Genomic DNA, 21,669 nt, shown 5'->3' with positions numbered 1-21,669 from the left:
GAGCATTAAAATTCAAAATGTTAATGGACCTAGCCACACCAGTTTCTCAGAGAAATAAGAAAAGATGTTTATCTCAATATATCAGTCTCTCTATTACCCCACTACCCTGTGTGTGTGTGTGTGTGTGTGTGTGTGTGTGTGTGTGTGTGTAGTTTACATCATTGTTGGGTTAAAAGTAGAACCATGAGGAAAAAGAGAGTCAAAGTAAAGCAACAATGCTGGGATCCATCTAGAGCAGTGGTTCTCAACCTTCTTAATGCCGCGACCCTTTAATACAGTTCCTCATGTTGTCGTGACCCCCCAACCATAAAATTATTTTTGTTGCTACTTCATAACTGTAATTTTGCTACTGTTATGAATCATAATGTAAATATCTGATATGCAGGATGTATTTTCATTGTTATAAATTGAACATAATTAAAGCATAGTGATTAATCACAAAAACAATATGTAATTATATATTGTGAAATATTTATTTCTAATTACAAATAAATGAAATTTTGTCTTGAAGCATGGTGCAGCATGGGTAACAGTCTTAATATAACAACAGTAAACTACATTGCTACATTTTGCCACAGTATGCATGAAAAGCTAACGTCTCTGTGAAGCTTGAGATTGCTTCTTTCTCACCAGATCAGAAATTCTCTGGGCAGTCTTTGCAAGAGCACAGCGAAGATCATCTTCCACAAGTCTACTTCTGTATTTAGACTTGATAACCAACAAGCTGGATAACCCTGTTTCACAAAGATATGTTGTTGGAAATGGAAGAAGAAGGCGCAACACAGTCTCAGACAGAACAGGATATGACTGCAAACACTTGATCCAGAATTTTGTAACTGGCATTGTAGAGAAATCAGTTCTCACTGCATCGCTGTTAAGTTCAATGAATTCCTCTTGTGGTGTCTCAGGATCATCTTCAACTTTGACTGTGAATGGGCTTCTGGCAAGTGCAAATGGGGTGTCAGGTAGATTTGGAAAGTATGATGACATTTCGTCTGCAAGCATGTGCAAGTGTTCTTTCACAGAAATTATCATTGTAATCCTTTTGTCTGGTTCAATGTCATGTTCCTCAAAGAAAGCAGATAAGGTAGGCAACATGTAAATTTTATTTTCATCTAATTTTTTTTTGCCAAAGCTGAAGTTTCATTTGCAATGATCGGATCTTTTCAGACAAATCAAGGCATGTTGCATTTGGTCCTTGCAGTGATAAATTTAATTCATTCAAGATGGCAAAGATGTCAACCAAGTAAGCTATTTTCTGCAGTTCACTTTTATCACTGAAAAGTGCTTCGAACTGTGGTCTTGCTTTCTGATTAAAAAACGTTTTGAGTTCATCACGAAGCTCAAAAACACGGTTTAAAACTTTTCCTCTTGACAACCATCTCACTTCAGTGTGAAATAGCAGAACATTGTTCAGCGCATCCAACTCATTGCACAGTTGCAAAAACAGTTGACTGTTTAAAGTGCTCGCCTTTACAAAATTGACAGAACTTATGAGGTTTTTCATTACTTCTTGTAACTCTTGTCGCAGTGTCTTCATTGCTAATATTTGCCGATGAATCATACAGTGAGTTCCGATGACTTTTGGTGACTCATTCAGTACCAAACATTGAAATCCAGATCAACATCCTAGCATAGCTGGAGCACCATCTGTGCAAACACCACAAACCTTTTCCCAAGAGATCTTATGCTTTTTCAGAAATGAACCAACTGTGTCAAATACATCACGTGCAGTAGTTGTCGTTTCAAGAGGTTTACAAAAAAGAAACTCATCTTTAAAGTCGCCATCATTAATATACCTCACATAAACCAGTAACTGTGAACAGTTTGCAACATCTGTAGATTCATCAAGCTGAATAATAAATATTGGAAGTGGAGCAGATTTAATTTCCTGGATTACCTGATCAAGAATATCAGCAGACATGTCATCTATTCTTCTGCGGACAGTGTTGTTAGATAAGGAAATTGCACTCAATTTCATAACAAATTCATCTCCAATCATAACTTGAACAATGTCTTTGGCCGCTGGCAGCAGTAAATCCTCAGCAATGGTGTGAGGTTTCATAGCTCTGGCAATTCTGAGTGCCACCAAATATGAAGCTTCAATGGCTGCTACATTTTGTTTGTGGTACTTGCCACCAGTGTCAAGTCTGGCTTTCTTGCTTCTAAAATAGTTGGTATCCTTGCTGGAAAAGCTCAGATGCTTGCTATCAAAATGGCATTTTAGTTTCTTCGGCGTCATAGATTCGGCTGATCGAACTTCACAACAAATAACACATTGCTGTTTCTCAATTCCTGTTGTAATTATTGAGGTAAAACCATACTGTAAAAAATCATCACTATATTTTCTTAATGTTCTTCTCTACAAGATCCATTGTCATGGGATAGTTTGCTAATGAAAATAATATATAACAATAGCTTGAATAATACAAAAGATGATACATGGCATAGTTCAGTCAATACAGTTCATTAAAGTTTCCTATGATTCACCATTCTCTTATTGTTTTTTGTACATACCTGTTACTTTCACAAGGGGGCAGTATTCACATCAACCACAGCTGAATATAAAAAGATCGATCAGCATCTAGATTAAGTTCTCATGGTACAGATATCTTTTTTTTTGCAGTAGTTGATGATTTTACAGTACATGATTTTACATTCACCCAGTAATTATAATTCATGAAGTGTCGTTTTATCTCCAATACTGCTGCTCTCAACACAGTAGCTGCTTTTAACAGAGTAACTGCTTTCAACACAGCAGCTGCCTTCTACACAGTAGCTGCTCTCTACACAATAGCTGCTCTCTACACATGTGTGACGGTCCACATAAGTACATTATGGCGCCAACCCTGTCACATACACCTGTATTTGTACGGGGTGTATGTGATTGGGTTGGTGCAATGATGTCATCACGCCGGGTACTCGTATGGGCATATCTGCATGTGGGCGGACCCTCCTGGAGACGGATAGAGGAGCGGTGTCTCGGTTCTTAAGACCATCGGAGATATGTGTTTTCCGATGTTCTTAGGTGACCCCTGTGAAAGGGTCATTCGATCCCCAAAGGGGTCGCGACCCACAGGTTGAGAACTGCTGATCTAGAGACTTTTAATGTGTATGCAAATTGGCCAAAATGAGGCTGAATAGATAGGAAATAACAGAAAGGAAACAACTATGATCCCTTCCCAAACATTCATTAGTTGATGGCGAAATTCAGGTGAAAGAAGAAAAGAGCTGCCCTAGCCAGTTTGGCTAATTGGATAGAGCATTGGCCTGTGGACTAAAGGGCAGGGACCTTGATTCTGGTCAAGGGCATTTACCTCAGTTGCAGGCTCCTCCCCAGCCTGGTCCCTGGTTGGAACTCCTGCAGAAGGCAACCAATCTATGTGTTTCTCTCACATCAATGTTTCTCTCTGTCTTTCCTTTTCTCTTCCACTCTCCCTAAAAATCAATGGGAAAATATCCTCTGGTGAGGATTAATGAAGAAGAAGAAGAAGAAGAAGAAGAAGAAGAAGAAGAAGAAGAAGAAGAAGAAGAAGAAGAAGAAGAAGAAAAGAGAAATAAACACTCCAGGATTTATCTGGCCAAAACAGGCATTGAAGATGATAGCTAGAATAGAGGTCAGCAAACTATGGCCAGCAGACAAACTATGGCCAGCCTGATACCTGAATTTGTTTGGCCATCTGGCTAGAATGTTATTTACAATTTTTTGTTGGTGTTGTTAATCTTCACCCAAGGATATTTTTTCATTGATTTTTAGGGAGAGTGGAAGAGAGAGGGAAAGACAGAGAGAAACATTGATGTGAGAGAAACACATTGGGTGGTTGCCTCTTGAGCGAGCCCCGACCAGCGCCTGGGCAGGGGAGGAGCCTGCAACCGAGTTACGTGCCATTGACCTTAATCAAACTCAGGACCCTTTGGTCTGCAGGTTGATGCTATATCCACTGAAACAAACTGGCTAGGGTATTATTTACATTTTTAAATGATTAAAACAAATAAATGGAAGAATAATATTTCAGGACACTTGAAAAGTATATGAAATTCCAATGTTAGTGTTCAGAAGTAAATTTTTATTGGAAACCATAGACATTCATTTATATATTGTCTATGGCTGCTTTCACACTATAGTGACAGAGTAATTGTGGCAGAGGTCAGATGGCCCACAAACCCATAAATATTTAATATTGGTCCTTTACAGAAAAAGTTTGTCATTTTCTTAGCTAGAATGGTAAATGGCTATTTGGTTTTTATTTGATAACTGTTTATCAGTTCACATTCTTAAAACTAAAACCTAAAGTAATCTGAGGGACGATTGAATGGATATTTAAGTTTATTTTCTACTAATGGATTCTTTAATAAAAATCTTTATCAGTGAATGTAACACAAGTATTAACTCAGCAACTCAATTAATTCTCAAGTAACTCCCAGAGGTAGAGTATCATATAGTAATTTGGAAGTTGAGATCTGAAATTCGTAGTATCCTTTGGTACTTTAGCTTTTAATTCTATCCAGTGATTATATATATATATATATATATATATATATATATATATATATATAATGTCCAATGTCCACCTGGAGCAGAGCTGAAGAAGAGGAAGAAAAGGGGCCTGTTATAATATTGAATCCAAAATCAGATAATAAGAAAGTATCTTCGGATATTAAAACTTGACTGCTAAAATTGAAAATTCAGCAAAACTCCCGAATGATAGAATGTGTGTGTCTAAAGAAGGAATTAGTTATTGGAAATTTAAGTAGAAAAAACCTCACAAAATATAAAACAAAGAGATGGAACTATCAGAGAAAAATTGAAGTATGCAGTATCAACTCAGATCCATGAAGTTATCACTACTCAGGCTCCTTCTATCTTTTTGTTACCACCATTCTCTATGTAAGCCACCATTCTCCAGGTATGGCTTCCATCCTCAGCTTACCTTGCATCCAAGGTAGCTTCTGGGGCTCCAGCCATCTTGTCTATATTCCAAACGGCCAGATGAAGAAAGTAGATGGAAGAGTAAAATGGACAATTCTCCCAGTTTTGTCAGTTCTCTTTAAGGAGGCTTTAGGGAAATTCCACACAGTTTTACTTTTAATTTCATTAGCTGGAAGTTGATCATGTGGCCACATTTGGCTAAAGAATGACTGAAAAATCAATGGCTTTTTAAATTTTTTTATTTTTTAATTAAGGTATTATATGTGTACATATCTTACCATTGCCCCCACCACCCCATTCCAACACATGCCCTCACCCCCCAGTGTTTTGCGTTCATTGGTTATGCTTATATGTATGCATACAAGTCCTTTGGTTGATCTCTGATCTCCCCCACCTCTCCCTAACTTTCCCACTGTACTTTGACAGTCTGTTTGATGCTTTACTGTCTCTGTATCTATCTTTTTGTTCATCAGTTTATAATGTTCTTTATTATCCATAAATGAGTGAGATCATGGGGTATTTTTCTTTCATTTACTGGCTTATTTCACTTAGCATAATGTTCTCCAGTTCCATCCAGGTTGCTGCAAATGGTAAGAATTCCTTCTTTTTATGGCAGCATAGTATTCCATTGTGTAGATGTACCACAGTTTTCTGATCCACTCATCTGCTGATGGCCACATAAGCTGTTTCCAAATCTTACCTGTTGTAAATTGTGCTGCTATGAACATAGGGGTGCATATATCCATTCTGATTGGTGTTTCCAGTTTCTTAGGATATAATCCTAGGAGTGGGATTACTGGGTCAAATGGGAGTTCCATTTTAGTTTTTTGAGGAAACTCCATACTGTTCTACACAGTGGCTGCACCAGTCTGCATTCCCACTAGCAGTGCACGAGGGTTTCTTTTTCTCCGCATCCTCGCCAAAACTTGTCATTTGTTGATTTGTTGATGATAGCCATTCTGACAGGTGTGAGATGGTACCATATTGTCGTTTTGATTTGCATCTCTCGGATAATTAGTGACTTTGAGCATATTTTCATATGTCTCTTGGCCTTCCTTCTGTCTTCTTTCGAAAAGATTCTATTTAGGCCCGTTGCCCATTTTTTAATTGGATCATTTATCTTCCTTTTATTAAGTTGTATAAGCTGCCTGTAGATATTGGAGATTAAAACTTTATCAGTGAGCCCAATACATTTGCAAATATGTTCTCCCATACAGTGGGGTTTCTTGTTGTTTTGCTGATGGTTTCTTTTGCTGTGAAAAAGCTTTTTATTTTGATGTAGTCCTATTTGTTTATTTTCTCTTTAGCTTCCATTGCCCTAAGAGCAGTATCAGTGAAGAAGTTCTTGCGGCATATGTCTGAGATTTTGCTGCCTGTGGATTCCTCTAGTATTTTCATGGTTTCCCATCTTATGTTTAAGTCCTGTATCCATTTTGAGTTTATTTTTGTGTATGGTGTAAGCTGGTGATCTAGTTTCATTTTTTTGCATGTATATTTCCAATTTTCCCAACACCATTTATTGAAGAGACTGTCTTGGCTCCATTTTATGTTCATGACTCCTTTGTCAAATATTAATTGAGCATAGTGGTTTGGGTCAATATCTGGATTCTCTATTATATTCCATTGGTCTATATGTCTCTTCTTGTGCCAGTACCAGGCTGTTTTGAGAACAGTGGCTTTGTAATACAGCTTGAAATCTGGTATTGAGATCCCTCCTACTTTATTCTTCTTTCTCAGGATTGCTATGGCTATTCGGGGACTTTTTTTTATTCCAGGTGAATTTTTGGAGAGTTCTATCTAGGTCTGTGAAATATGCCGTTGGTATTTTTATGGGGAGTGCATTGAATCTGTAGATTGCTTTGGGTAGTATGAACATTTTAATGATGTTGATTCTACCAATCCATGAACATGGTGTGTTCTTCCATCTTTTTAAGTCTTCCTCTATCTCTATTTCAGTGTCCTGTAGTTTTCCACGTATAGGTCTTTTACCTCCTTGGTTAAGTTTATTCCTAAGTATCTTAATTTTTTTGGTGCAAAGGTAAATGGGATTGCTTTTTTAGTCTCTCTTTCTGTAAGTTCATTATTGGTGTATAGAAAGGCCATAGATTTCTTGGCGTTAATTTTGTATCCTGCTACATTGCTGAATTCATTTATTAAGACTGTTAGTTTTTTGATGGAGTCTTTCATTTTTTTTTGTGTACAATATCATGTCATCTGCAAATAAGGACAGCTCTACTTCTTCTTTTCCAATTTGGATGCCTCTTATTTCTTCTTCTTATCTAATTGCAATGGCTAATACTTCCAGTACTATGTCAAACAGGAGTGGTGAGAGAGGGCATCCCTGTCTTGTTCCTGTTCATAGGGGAAATGGTTTTAGTTTTTGCCCATTGAGTATGATGTTTGCTGTGGGTTTATCATATATAGCTTTTATTATGTTGTGGTATGATCCTTCTATTCCCACCTTGTTGAGAGTTTTTATCAAGAAAGGGTGTTGGATTTTGTCAAATGCTTTTTCTGCATCAATTGATATGACTATGTGATTTTTATCTCTAAATTTGTTTATGTGATGTATCACACTTATTGATTTGCAGATATTGTACCATCCTTGCATTCCTCGGATAAATCTTACTTGGTCATGGTGTATGATCTTTCTGATGTACTGCTGGATCTGATTTGCTAGAATTTTGTTGAGGATTTTGGCATCTATGTTCATGAGGGATATTGACCTGTAATTCTCTTTCATTGTGTTGTCTTTATCTGGTTTTGGTATTAGGGGGATGCTGGCTCCATAGAAGGAGCTTGGAAGTGTTCCTTCCTCTTGAATTTTTTGGAATAGTCTGAGGAGGATAGGTTTTAGTTCTTCCTTGAATGTTTGGTAAAACTCCCCTCTGAAGCTGTCTGGCCCTGGGCTTTTGTTTGCCAGAAGCTTTTTGATGACTGCTTCAAGTGCTTCCTATTGAGTTGTTTAGATTCTTCCTGATTGAGTTTTGGAAGGTTATATTTTTCTTGGAATATGTCCATTTCCTCCAGGTTGTCCAGTTTGTTGGAATAAAGTTGTTCGTAGTATTTTGTAACCATCTTTTTGCTCCGTTGTTATTTCTCCTCTTTTATTTCTGATTTTGTTTATTTGGGTCCTCTCTCTTTGCTTCTTGGTTAGCCTGGCTAGAGGTTCATCAATCTTGTTTATTCTTTCAAAGAACCAGCTCTTGGTTTTGTTAATTTTTTGTATTGTTTCTTTGGTCTCTATGTCGTTTATCTCTGCTCTGATCTTTATTATTTCCTTCTTTCTGTTTACACTGGGCCTTTCTTGTTGCTCTCTTTCTGACTCTTTGAGTTGTAGGGTTAGGTAATTTATTACCATTGTTTCTTGTTTTTTTGCAGTAAGCTTGTAGAGCTATGAACTTCCCTCTCAAGACTGCTTTTGCTGTGTCCCATAGATTTTGGATTGTTGTGTTTTCATTGTCATTTGTTGCCATGATGTTTTTTATTTCTTCCTTGATCTCTCTGGTAACCCAGTCATTGTTTAATAGCATGCTGTTTAGTCTCCATGTGTTAGATTTTTTTTGGATTGTTTTTATTGTAGTTATTTCCAATTTTATGCCACTGTGATCTGAGAAGATACTCGGTATGATTTCTATCTTCTTGAATTTGAAGAGACTTTGCCTATGTCCCAGCATATGGTCTATCTTTGAAAATGACCCATGTTCACTTGAGAAGAATGTATATTCTGTGGCTTTGGGGTGAAATGTTCTGAAGATATCAATTAATTCCATCTGGTCTAATGAGTCATTTATTATTGATGTTTCTTTGCTGATATTTTGTTTAGAGGATTTGTTCAATGGTGATAGTAGGGTATTAAAGTCTCCTACTATGAGTGTATTGCTGTCAATCTCTCCCTTGATATCCTCCAGGAGTTGTTTTTTTTTTCTTTGTATTTGGGTGCTCCTGTATTGGGTGCTTATATGTTTACCTGAGTTATTTCTTCTTGTTGGATTGCTCCCTTTAGTATTATGAAGTGGCCTTCCTTATCTCTTCTTATGTCCTTCACTTTGTGATCTAATTTGTCAGATATAAGTATTGCGACCTCAGCTTTTTTTCCATTTCCATTTGCCTGGAAAACCCTTTTCCATCCCTTCACCCTCAGTCTGTGAGCATCTTTCTTTCTGAGGTGGGTTTCTTGTAGACAGCAGATTTATGGGTCTTGTTTTCTTATCCAATCTGTTACCCTGTGTCTTTTGATTAGGGCATTTAATCCATTTACATTTAAAGTTATTATTGATAGGTACTTAGTTGTCACCATTCTTATTCTTTACACCTGTGTTCCCTCTTCGCTTCCTATATTCTTTCTTACAGCAGACCCTTTAACATTTCTTGCATTGCTGGTTTAGTGGTGACAAATTCCATTAGTCCTTTTTTTGTCTGTGAAGCTTCTGATTTCACCTTCAATTTTGATTGATAGCCTTGCTGGGTACAGTATTCTTATATTCAGACTCTTCCTTTGCATGACTTTGTATATTTCATTCCATTCCCTTCTGGCCTGTTGAGTTTCTGTTGAGAAATCAGTTGCTAGTCTGATGGGGTCCTTTGTATGTAACTGTCTGTCTCTCTCTGGCTGCTTTTAAGATTCTTACTTTGTCGTTGGTGTTTGCCAATTTAATTATAATGTGCCTTGGCATCGGTCTTTTGGGGTTAATTTTGCTTGGAACTCTGTGAGCTTTTTGGATTTGTGTGGGATTTTTCTTCCCTATATTGGGGAATTTTTCTGTCATTATTTCTTCAAACAGGTTTTCTATTCCTTGCTCAGTTTCCTCTCCTTATGGGACCCCTATTATGTGGATGTTGTTTTGTTTCGTGTGGTCCCACAGTTTCCTTAGGCTTTCCTCCTGCTTTTTAATTAGGGAATAAGAGAGAAAGAAGAAGAGAAAAGAGAAAAAAAAAAGGACTGTCAGAATGAAATTGGGAAAAGGAAAAAAAAGTAAGAAAGAAAAGAAAGAGACTAATGAAGAAAAGGGGAACAAACTATATATATGGGGAGAAACTCCAGTAGAACAGCCACTAATCCCAGGAAATGCCAGCAACAAGTACCTGGAGATTAATACAAACTACAAACAACAACTAATATTAATTTTTTTTCTAGAAGCTGCTCTAATTGGGTATTTTTTCCCACCTTGTCTTCTAGCTTACTGATGCCATCCTCTGCTTCTTCTAGTCTACTCTTGATGCTTTCTATTGAGTTCTTTACAGCAGCGATGTCCTTTTTCATTTCTTCTTGGTTCTTCTTCATTTCCTCTTGGTTCTTATTCATATTGTCGAATTTGTCTTCCATTCTTTTCAGCCACCTTATGACCATTTCTCTGAATTCTTTCTCTGTTGTTTGCCTCTTTTTTGTGTACTTACATTTCTGATAATGCCTGCTTTTATTTCATATGTGGGCTGTTTCTTTGTCTCCCCATAGTCTCTCTTCTCTGGATGTCTGGTTATGTACTTCTCTCTCTCCTGCGTTGATTTAAAGGCACAAAATACTACACAACCAGGTACAAAACACAAGGCACTGAACAGAAATGTATTCACGCTATTGATAACCCCCAATAAAGGTGACCACCAGAGAAAGGCAAATTAGGGAATAAGAGAGAAAGAAGAAGAGAAAAGAGAAAAAAAAAAGGAAAAGAGGAGAAAAAAATGGCGACGGAATAGAGTCGGGTTTGGAGTCTGTTCCTGGGGCGGAGTGTAGGAGCAGCAGAGGCTCGCAGAGGGAGTGTATGTGGGCAAGCCAAGGGACAGCTAAACTCCAGGAGAAGGCGGGGAAGTGCTGGGCAGTGTTCCTCTGACTGCGCAGCACCCACAAGGGCTGGGTCCCCTCCCGGAGTTGCGGGCTCACCGGGCGCCTCGCCATCTTGCAAGGAAAGGAGGATTTTATTGGAAACCTGACTTTCTGCGACAACTGCAAACACTGAACTGCTGCGATCACCAGACCACCGGTCCCCTATCGGCGCAAACATTTGGATTCAAAGAAACTCTTCACTGCACCACGGAAAGTTCAGATTTCGCCTGAAATAAGGTGCGGTTTCTAATCCCCGCGGTGGGTGAGGGAAGCGCTGGGTGAGGGAAGCGCGGCAGACGCAGGACCTGCAGGAGCCGGGAGGTCTGTGCCTAGAAAAATTGGTGGCAGTTGGAACTGCCGTGATCCGTGAATGAGGAGGGGGGTCTTCTGAGCTGCTAACAGAAGTGACCTCTTGAAAGCAACTCACTGTAATCTGACGAGGAGGGTCAGACTAAGAATTTTCAAAGGAGTGCAGTATCCTCAGTCTGGCGCACAGACCCACTGTATGCACACTTGGGCTCTTTCCGACTCTGATTGCTAAGCCCAATACATAGAAAAACCCAGGTGGAGGGACCCTGAAAGACTGCAGGGGGAAGTTGTTTTTTCGGAACCTGGGGACCAGAGCTGCGTGTGACCATCAGAGAGGCAGCTCTGAAGCGCACACCTCCACAAGCTCTGAGGCGCACACCTCCACAAACCGGTAGTGAGTGCCATAGAGGGGGGAAAAAAAAAAAAGAGCTAGAGAGGCCCGGAAGTCAATTCAGAAACACTGCCACCCAGGGGCTGAAACGCTAATTGTCTCTGGTGTAATAAAAAATAAATATGAGAAATTAAGACACGGCTGGCTTAAAAAGCAGGACTGGCTTCCAACACTGAGGAGCCCTGGAATGAAGCTGAACTGAAATATCGCCCAGACTGGAAAAAATGGCGTACCAAACAGAATAATAGAGGAAGTGAATGACAGCTGCTACTGCACATTTTAGTCTTCCTATTTTTTTAATTTTCAATTCTTTTTTTAATTTTTTAAAATTTTTATTCTCATATTTTTTTATTTTCATTTTTTGCATCTTTTACTTAAGAAACTAAATTTTTTTTTCCTCACTCGATTTTCACCTTTTTAATTATTACATTTTTATTTTCAATCAGCATTATTATTACTATTATTTTACTTTTTTTTTAATGTCATTTGATTTTCTCTTTCTTTTATTTTTGGATTAGTGTCCTACATTCGATTTGCATCTTTCCCTTACAATCGTTTTACCCTATCTCAAAGCTAACATTATGCCATCACTCTCCTCCTAACCTTTCCCCTTTTGGTCCCCAGTTTATCTTAACCCTTTCTGGCTTTAGATTTTCCCTACTTTTTCAGTTTACTCTCTGCTAAAACTTCACCCTACTTATATATCTAATTCCCAACCCCCTGCTCCAAATCCATACAAAACTCTCTCTACGCTACCTTAAAAAAATTATTTTTCTCTTTGGCCTTTTGCTGTTGTTTGCTTGAATGTTGATTAGAATGAATTTTTATGCTTTTTTATGAGATTGTTTTGATTATTCTTTTTGTTGGTTTGGTTGGTTCTTTTGTTTGCTTTGTTTTTGTTTGTTTTTTACTTTTGTTTTCCCTTGCCTCACTTGATATTAGCTGGTGTTGCAGTTTGTATTAATCTCCAGGCTCGTGTTGCTGAAATTTGCTGGGAATAGTGGTTGTTCTAGTGGAGTTTACTCCCCATATATATAGTTTGTTCCCCTTTTCTCTCTTAGTATCGTTCTTGTCTCTCTTACTTTTTTTTCTTTTCTTTCTCTTTTCTTTTTCTTTTCTTTCTTTCTGCTCTTTTCCCAAGTTCAGATTCACACTCTTTGTTTTTTTTTTTTGTTGTTGTTGTTCTTTCTTTTTACTCTCCCTCTTCCACTCCTATTCCCTAATTTGTCCTTCTCTGGTGGTTACCTTTATTGGAGATTAATAATATCGTGAATACAATTCTGTTCAGTGCCTTGTCTGTTGTGCCTGGTTGTGTTGTATTTTATACCTTTAAATCAACGCCAGAGAGAGAAATCTATATAACCAGACACCCGGAGAAGAGAGACCATGAGGAGACAAAGAAATAGCCCCCGGAAAGAAAAGCAGGCATCACCAGAAAAGGAAGTAAACGATTTAGAGGCAAACAACCTATCAGAGAAAGAATTCAGAGAAATGGTCATAAAGTGGCTGAAAAGGATGGAAGACAAATTCGACAATATGAGTAAGAACCAAGAAGAAATGAAGAAGAACCAAGAAGAAATGAAAAATGACATCGCTGCTGTAAAGAACTCAATAGAAAGCATCAAGAGTAGACTAGACGAAGCAGAGGACCGCATAAGTGAGCTAGAAGACTAGATGGAAAAAAATACCCAATTACAACAGCTTCTAGAAACAAAAATTAGAAAGATTGAGGAGAACCTAAGGGAACTTCGGGACAACACAAAACAAAACAACATCAGGATAATAGGGGTGCCAGAAGGAAAGGAAACTGAGCAAGGAATAGAAAACCTGTTTGAAGAAATAATAACAGAAAACTTCCCTGATATAGGGAAGAAAAAACCCACACAAATCCAAGAAGCTCACAGAGTTCCAAGCAAAATGAACCCCAAAAGACCGACGCCAATGCACATTATAATTAAGTTGGCAAACACCAACGACAAAGTAAGAATCTTAAAAGCTGCCAGAGAGAGACAGACAGTTACATACAAAGGAACCCCCATCAGACTAGCAACTGATTTCTCAACAGAAACTCATCAGGCCAGAAGGGAATGGAATGAAATATACCAAGTCATGCAAAGGAAGGGTCTAAATCCAAGAATACTGTACCCAGCAAGGCTATCAATCAAAATTGAAGGTGAAATCAGGAGCTTCACAGACAAAAAAGGACTAAGGGAGTTTATCACCACCAAACCAGCAATGAAAGAAATGCTAAAGGGTCTGCTGTAAAAAAAAAAAAAAGAGAGAGAGAAAGAAATAGGAAGCAAAGAAGGAACACAGGGGTATAGAATAAAAATGGCGTCAAATAAGTACCTATCAATAATAACTTTAAATGTAAATGGATTGAATGCCCCAATCAAAAGACACAGGGTAACAGACTGGATAAGAAAACAAAACCCATATATCTGCTGTCTACAGGAAACCCACCTCAAAAAAAAGCATGCACACAGACTGAGAGTAAAGGGATGGAAATAGGTTTTCCAGGCGAATGGAAATGAAAAAAAACCTGGGGTAGCAATACTTATATCTGATAAATTAGATCTCAAAGTGAAGGACATAACAAGAGATAATGAAGGCCACTTCATAATACTAAAGGGAGAAATCCAACAAGAAGAAATAACTCTGGTAAACATATATGCACCCAATACAGGAGCACCAAGATACATTAAAGAACTCCTGGAAGATATCAAAGGAGAGATTGACAGCAATACAATCATAGTAGGAGACTTCAATACCCCACTATCACCATTGGACAAATCCTCTAAACAAAAAATCAGCAAAGAAACATCAATCCTAAATGACTCACTAGAACAGATGGAATTCATCGACATCTTCAGAACATTTCACCCCAAAGCCACAGAATATACATTCTTCTCAAGTGCACATGGGTCATTTTCAAAGATAGACCATATGTTAGGACATAGGCAAAGTCTCTCCAAATTCAAGAAGATAGAAATAATATCAAGTATCTTCTCAGATCACAGTGGCATAAAACTGGAAATCAACTACAATAAAAACAACGCAAAGAAATCAAACACTTGGAGACTAAACAGCATGCTATTAAACCATGACTGGGTTACCAAAGACATCAAGGAAGAAATAAAAAACTTCATGGCAACAAATGACAATGAAAACACAACAATCCAAAATCTATGGGACACAGCGAAAGCAGTCCTGAGAGGGAAGTTCATAGCTCTACAAGCCTACTGCAAAAAACAAGAAACAATGGTAATAAATTACCTAACCCAACAACTCAAAGAGTTTGAGAGAGAGCAACAAGATAAGCCCAGTGTAAGCAGAAGGAAAGAAATAATAAAGATCAGAGCGGAGATAAACGACATAGAGACCAAAGAAACAATACAAAAGATCAACAAAACCAAGAGCTGGTTCTTTGAAAGGATAAACAAGATTGATGGACCTCTAGCCAGGCTCACCAAGAAGCAGAGAGAGAGGACCCAAATAAACAAAATCAGAAATGAAAGAGGTGAAATAACAACAGACCCCGACGAAATACAAAGGATTGTTACAAAATACTACGAACAACTCTATTCCAACAAACTGGACAACCTGGAGGAAATCGACATATTCCTAGAAAAATACAACCTTCCAAAACTCAATCAGGAAGAATCTAAACAGCTCAACATGCCAGTAACTACGGAAGAAATTGAAGCAGTCATCAAAAAGCTTCTGGCAAACAAAAGCCCGGGGCCAGACGGCTTCACAGGAGAGTTTTACCAAACTTTCAAGGAAGAACTAATACCTATCCTCCTCAGACTATTCCAAAAAATTCAAGAGGAAGGAACACTTCCAGGCTCCTTCTGTGAAGCCAGCATCACCCTAATACCAAAACCAGATAAAGACAACTCAATGAAAGAGAATTACAGGCCAATATCCCTCATGAACATAGATGCCAAAATCCTCAACAAAATTCTAGCAAATCGGCTCCAGCAGTACATCAGAAAGATCATACACCATGACCAAGTAGGATTTATCCCAGGAATGCAAGGATGGTACAATATCCGCAAATCAATAAACGTGATACATCACATAAACAAACTGAGAGATAAAAATCACATAGTCATATCAATAGATGCAGAAAAAGCATTTGACAAAATCCAACACCCTTTCTTGATAAAAACTCTCAACAAGGTGGGAATATAAGGATCATACCTCAACATAATAAAAGCTATATATGATAAACCCACAGCAAACATCATACTCAATGGGCAAAAACTAAAACCATTTCCCCTAAGAACAGGAACAAGACAGGGATGCCCACTCTCACCACTCCTGTTTGACATAGTACTGGAAGTATTAGCTATCGCAATTAGGCAAGAAGAAGAAATAAGAGGCATCCAAATTGGAAAAGAAGAAGTGAAGCTGTCCTTATTTGCAGATGACATGATATTGTACATAAAAAACCCAAAAGATTCCATCAAAAAACTAATAGACTTAATAAATGAATTCGGCAATGTAGCGGGATACAAAATTAACGCCAAGAAATCTATGGCTTTTCTATACACCAATAATGAACTTACAGAAATAGAGACTAAAAAAGCAATCCCATTTACCATCGCACCAAAAAAATTAAGATACCTAGGAATAAACTTAACAAAGGAGGTAAAAACCTATACGCAGAAAACTACAGGACACTGAAAAAAGAGATAGAGGAAGACGTAAACAGATGGAAGGACATACCATGTTCATGGATTGGTAGAATCAACATCATTAAAATGTCCATACTACCCAAAGCAATCTACAGATTCAATGCACTCCCCATCAAAATACCAACAGCATATTTCACAGACCTAGAAAGAACTCTCCAAAAATTCATCTGGAATAAAAAAAGACCCCGAATAGCCACAGCAATCCTGAGAAAGAAGAATAAAGTAGGTGGGATCTCAATACCAGACCTCAAGATGTATTACAAAGCCACTGTTCTCAAAACAGCCTGGTACTGGCACAAGAACAGACATATTGATCAATGGAACAGAATAGAGACCCCAGATATCGACCCAAACCACTATGCTCAATTAATATTTGACAAAGGAGGCATGAACATACAATGGAGTCAAGACAGTCTCTTCAATAAATGGTGTTGGTAAAACTGGACAGATACATGCAAAAAAATGAAACTAGATCACCAACTTACACCATACACAAAAATAAACTCAAAATGGATACAGGACTTAAACATAAGACGGGAAACTATAAAAATACTAGAGGAATCTACAGGCAGAAAAATCTCTGACATATGCCGAAAGAACTTCTTCACTGATACTGCTCCTAGGGTAATGGAAGCTAAAGAGAAAATAAACAAATGGGATTACATCAAAATAAAAAGCTTTTTTACAGCAAAAGAAACCATCAACAAAACAACAAGAAAGCCCACTGCATGGGAAAACATATTTGCAAATGCTATCACTGATAAAGGTTTAATCTCCAACATCTACAGGCAGCTTATGCAACTTAATAAGAGGAAGATAAATGATCCAATAAAAAAATGGGCAACAGACCTAAACCGAATATTTTCAAAAGAAGACAGAAGGAAGGCCAAGAGACACATGAAAACATGTTCAAAGTCACTTATTATCCGAGAGATGCAAATCAAAACAACAATAAGGTACCATCTCACACCTGTCAGAATGGCTATCATCAACAAATCAACAAACGACAAGTGTTGGCGAGGATGCGGAGAAAAAGGAACCCTCGTGCACTGCTGGTGGGAATGCAGACTGGTGCAGCCACTGTGGAGAACAGTATGGAGTTTCCTCAAAAAACTGAAAATGGAACTCCCATTTGACCCAGTAATCCCACACCTGGGAATATATCCGAAGAAACTAGAAACACCAATCAGAAAGGATATATGCACCACTATGTTCATAGCAGCACAATTTACAATAGCTAAGATTTGGAAACAGGCTAGGTGCCCATCAGCAGATGACTGGATTGGAAACCTGTGGTACATCTACACAATGGAATACTATGCTGCCATAAAAAAGAAGGAATTCTCATCATTTGCAGCAACCTGGATGGAATTGGAGAACATTATGCTAAGTGAAATAAGCCAGTCAATGAAAGAAAAATACCACATGATCTCACTCATTTAGGGATAGTAAAGATCATTATAAAGTGATGAACAAAAAGATAGATACAGACAGTAAAGCATCAAACAGACTTTCAAATTACAGGGGGAAAGTTAGGGAGAGGTGGGGGAGTTATGAAATCAAACGAAGGACTTGTACGCAGGCATATAAGCATAAACAATGGACGCAAAACTCTGGGGGGGGGAGGGCATGTGTGGGTGTGGGGTGGGGGGGTAATGGTAAGATATGTACACATATAATACCTCAATAAAAAAATATTAAAAAAAAGAGAAAAAAAAGGAGTGTCAGAATGAAATTAGGGAATGGAAAAAAAAAAAGTAAGAGAGAAAAGAAAGAGACTAATGAAGAAAAGGGGAACAAACTATATATATGGGGAGAAACTCCAATAGAACAGCCACTAATCCCAGGAAATGCCAGCAACAAGTACCTGGAGATTAATACAAACTACAAACAACAACTAATATCAACAAAAAACAAACAAAAACAAAGCAAAAAAAAAAAGAATAAGCAAAACAATCTCACAAAAAAAGCATAAAAAATCGACATAGTCAACATTCAAGCAAACAACAGCATAAGGACAGAGAGAAAAACAATTTTTTGGATAGTTGACAGAGAAGAGAGAGGTGTGTATGGAGTTTGAGCAGGGGATTGGAAATTAGATATATAAGTAGGGTGAAATTTTAACAGGGGGTAAACAGAAATAATAGGGAAAATCTAAAGCAGGAATAGGATAAGAGAAACAGGTCATCAAAAGTGCAAAGGTTAGGAAGAGAGTGATGGCATAAAGGTAGAGTTGAGATAAGAGTAAAACGATGCAAAAGGAAAGATGAAAATAGAATGTAGAACACTAATCCCAAAGTAAAATAAAGTGAAAATAAAATGACACTTAAAAAAAGGGTAAAATAACAGTAATAATACTGATTGAAAATAAAAATGTAATAATTAAAAATGTAAAATCAAGTGAGGAAAAAAATAAAAAAAATAGTTTCTTAACTAAAAGATGAAGAAAATAAAAACAAAAAACAAAAAACATAAAAAGTAAAAAAAATAAAATGTTCAGTAGTGAAGGTCATTCACTTCCTCTATTATTCTGTTTGGCCGCCTGTTTCCCATTCAGGACAGTGTTGCAGATCCCTGCATTCCACTGCTCTTCAGTGTTGTAAGCCAGTCCTGATTTTTAATCAGGCAGTGTCTTAATTTCTTGTATTCCTTTATTTTTTGATTACACAAGAGTCAATTTGTGATTCAGCCCCGGGATGGCAGAGTTTCTGGATTGACTTCCGGGTCTACATGGCCTCTCTAGCCTTCTTTCCCTGTGGCACTCAATACCGGTTTGTGGGAGTGGGCTACCTCAGAGCCGGCTCTCCGAAAGTCACTTCCCGCTCCGATCCCCAGGTTTCAGAAAAACATCTTTCCCCTGCAGTCTCCCAGGGTGTCCCCAACTGGGTGATCCTATGTATTGGGCTTAGTAATCAGAAGCAAGGATTTGAAGAGGAAAAAGCCCTAGTGTGTGAACAACGGGGCTGTAGGCAAGTCTGCGTATCCCCTTTTCCCCTTGGTCCAAGCAACCGGCACACTTTTAAGACCCTTAGGCTTTTCTTTTGCGTCAGAACAAAATGGGTTGCTTTTTAGAGATCCCTTCTGTTAGCAGCTCTGAGGACCCCTTTTCACATTCATGGATAATGCCAACCCCAACAGCCACGGACTTTTCTAGGCACAGATCTTCCCCAGTCCTCCAGCTCCCACAGTGCACGTGTTTCTCTCTCCCACAGGGACCAGAGACCTCACCTTATCCCAGGCGAAATCTGACCTTTCCATGGTGGAGTGTAGACCTCCTCTGAAACCACGTGTTTGCGCTAGTTGGGAACTGGTGTTCTGGGGGCTTGCAGCTGTTCAGTGGTCGCCGCAGTTGCAACTTTTCAAGCTTGCAATAAAATCCACTTTGCCCTTCAAGATGGCATGGTCTCCTCATCCGAGCCGGTCTCTCTGAGAGGGAACCCAGCTGCAGTGGGGGCTGCCCAGTCAGGGGAACCCTGTCCAGCAGCCCCCCACCTTCTCCTGGAGTTTATCTGTCCTTTAACTCGCCAAGAAATACTCCCTGTGCAACCCTCAGCTGTTCCTTCTTTCTGCTCTGGGACAAGGCTTGGGACCCGTCTGTCTATTCCGCTGCCATTTTTTTTTCTCTTCTCAATGGCTTTTTTTATATACAAATAATGACCTCACAAAAAGAAAAAAAAATCCCATTTATCATTGCAACAAAAAATTAAGATACCTAGGAATAAACTTAACTAAGGAGGTAAAAGACCTGTACTCAGAAAACTATAGGACATTAAAAAAGAGATGGAGGAAGACATAAACAAATGGAAGAATATACTGTGTTCATGGACTGATCACATCAACATCATTAAAATGTCCATACTACTCAAAGCAATCTATAGACTCAATGCAATCCCCATTAAAATACCAATGGCATATTTCACAGACTTAGAACAAACTCTCCAAAAATTCATATGGAATAAAAAAAGACCCTGAATAGTCACAGCAATCCTGAGAAAGAAGAACGAAGTTGGAGGGATCACATTACCAGATATCAAGCTATATTACCAAGCCACGGTTCTCAAAACTGCCTGGTACTGGCACAAGAACAGACATACACTGAGTGGCCAGATTATTATGATCTCTGAATGCATTATAATGTGGCCACTCAGTATATATATATATTCTCTGAGGTAGCCCACTTAGAGGCCTGGTGCATGAATTTGTGCATAGGTGGGGTCCAGCCAGCCTGACCACGGGGAGGGGACATGGGTGGTTGGCCGGCCTGCCTGCTGCTCAAACTCCTGGTCAAGAGGACAATTTGCGTATTAGCCTTTTATTATATAGGATATACACTGAGTGGCCAGATTATTATGCATTCAGAGATCATAATAATCTGGCCACTCAGTATATATGATAGACCAATGGAACAGAACAGAGAACACAGTAATCAACCCAAGCCATTATGCTCAATTAATATTTGACCAAGGAGACAAGAGCATACAATGGAGTCAAGACAGTCTCTTCAATAAATGGTGTTCAGAAAATTGGACAGATACATGCAAAAAAAATATGAAACTAGACCACCAACTTACACCATATACAAAAATAAACTTAAAATGGATAAAGGACTTAAATATAAGATGGGAAACCATAAAAATCTTAGAAGAATCCAGAGGCAGCAAAATATCAGACGTGTGTCGTAGCAATATCTTTACTGATACAGCTCTTAGGACAATGGAAACTAAGGAGAAAATAAACAAATGGGACTAATAGTACATCAAAATAAAAAGCTTCTGCACAGCAAAAGAAACCATCAACAAAACAACAAGAAAGCCCACTGCATGGGAGAACATATTTGCAAATGTTATCACTGATAAAGGTTTAATCTCCAACATCTACAGGGAACTTATACAACTTAATAAAAGGAAGATAAATGATCCAATAAAAAAATGGGCAACGGACCTAAATAGAATCTTTTCAAAAGAAGACAGAAGGTAGGCCAAGAGACATATGAAAACATGCTCAAAGTCACTAATTATCTGAGAGACGCAAATCAAAATGACAATGAGGTAACATCTCACACCTGTCTGAATGGCTATCATCCACAAATCAACAAATGACAAGTGCTAGGAAGGATGCGGAGAAAAAGGAACCCTCTTGTACTGCTGGTGGGAATGCAGACTGGTGCAGCCACTGTGGAGAACAGTATGGAATTTCCTTAAAAAACTAAAAATGGAACTCCTATTTGACCCAGTGATCCCACTTCTAGTAATATATCCCAAGAAATCAGAAACACTAATCAGAAATGATATATGCTCCCCTATATTCATAGCAGCACAATTTACAATAGCTAAGATTTGGAAACAGCCTAAGTGTCCATCAGCACATGAGTGGATTAGAAAACTGTGGTACATCTACACAATGGAATACTATGCTGCTGTAAAAAAGAAGGAACTCTTACCATTTGCAACAGCATGGATAGACCTGGAGAACATTATGCTAAGTGAAATAAGCTAGTCAGAGAAAGATAAATATC

The 21,669-nt window shown here is 38.3% G+C and overlaps 1 protein-coding gene across 1 annotated transcript in view; it reads right to left on the bottom strand.

Moving 5' to 3' along the window:
• Window positions 1-591: 591 nt before the first annotated feature.
• Window positions 592-21,669, bottom strand: part of LOC103302990 (protein FAM200C-like) — a 100,226-nt gene continuing 79,148 nt past the window's right edge. Inside the window, 3 exon segments of the mRNA XM_054719735.1 lie at window positions 592-1,125; window positions 1,127-2,351; window positions 2,353-2,392. Coding sequence (XP_054575710.1) covers window positions 592-1,125; window positions 1,127-2,351; window positions 2,353-2,392 — 1,799 coding nt within the window.

The sequence above is a fragment of the Eptesicus fuscus genome, chromosome 1, assembly GCF_027574615.1.
Source record: "Eptesicus fuscus isolate TK198812 chromosome 1, DD_ASM_mEF_20220401, whole genome shotgun sequence".
Taxonomy (NCBI): domain Eukaryota; kingdom Metazoa; phylum Chordata; class Mammalia; order Chiroptera; family Vespertilionidae; genus Eptesicus; species Eptesicus fuscus.
This window is presented reverse-complemented; position numbering and strand designations above follow the sequence as displayed.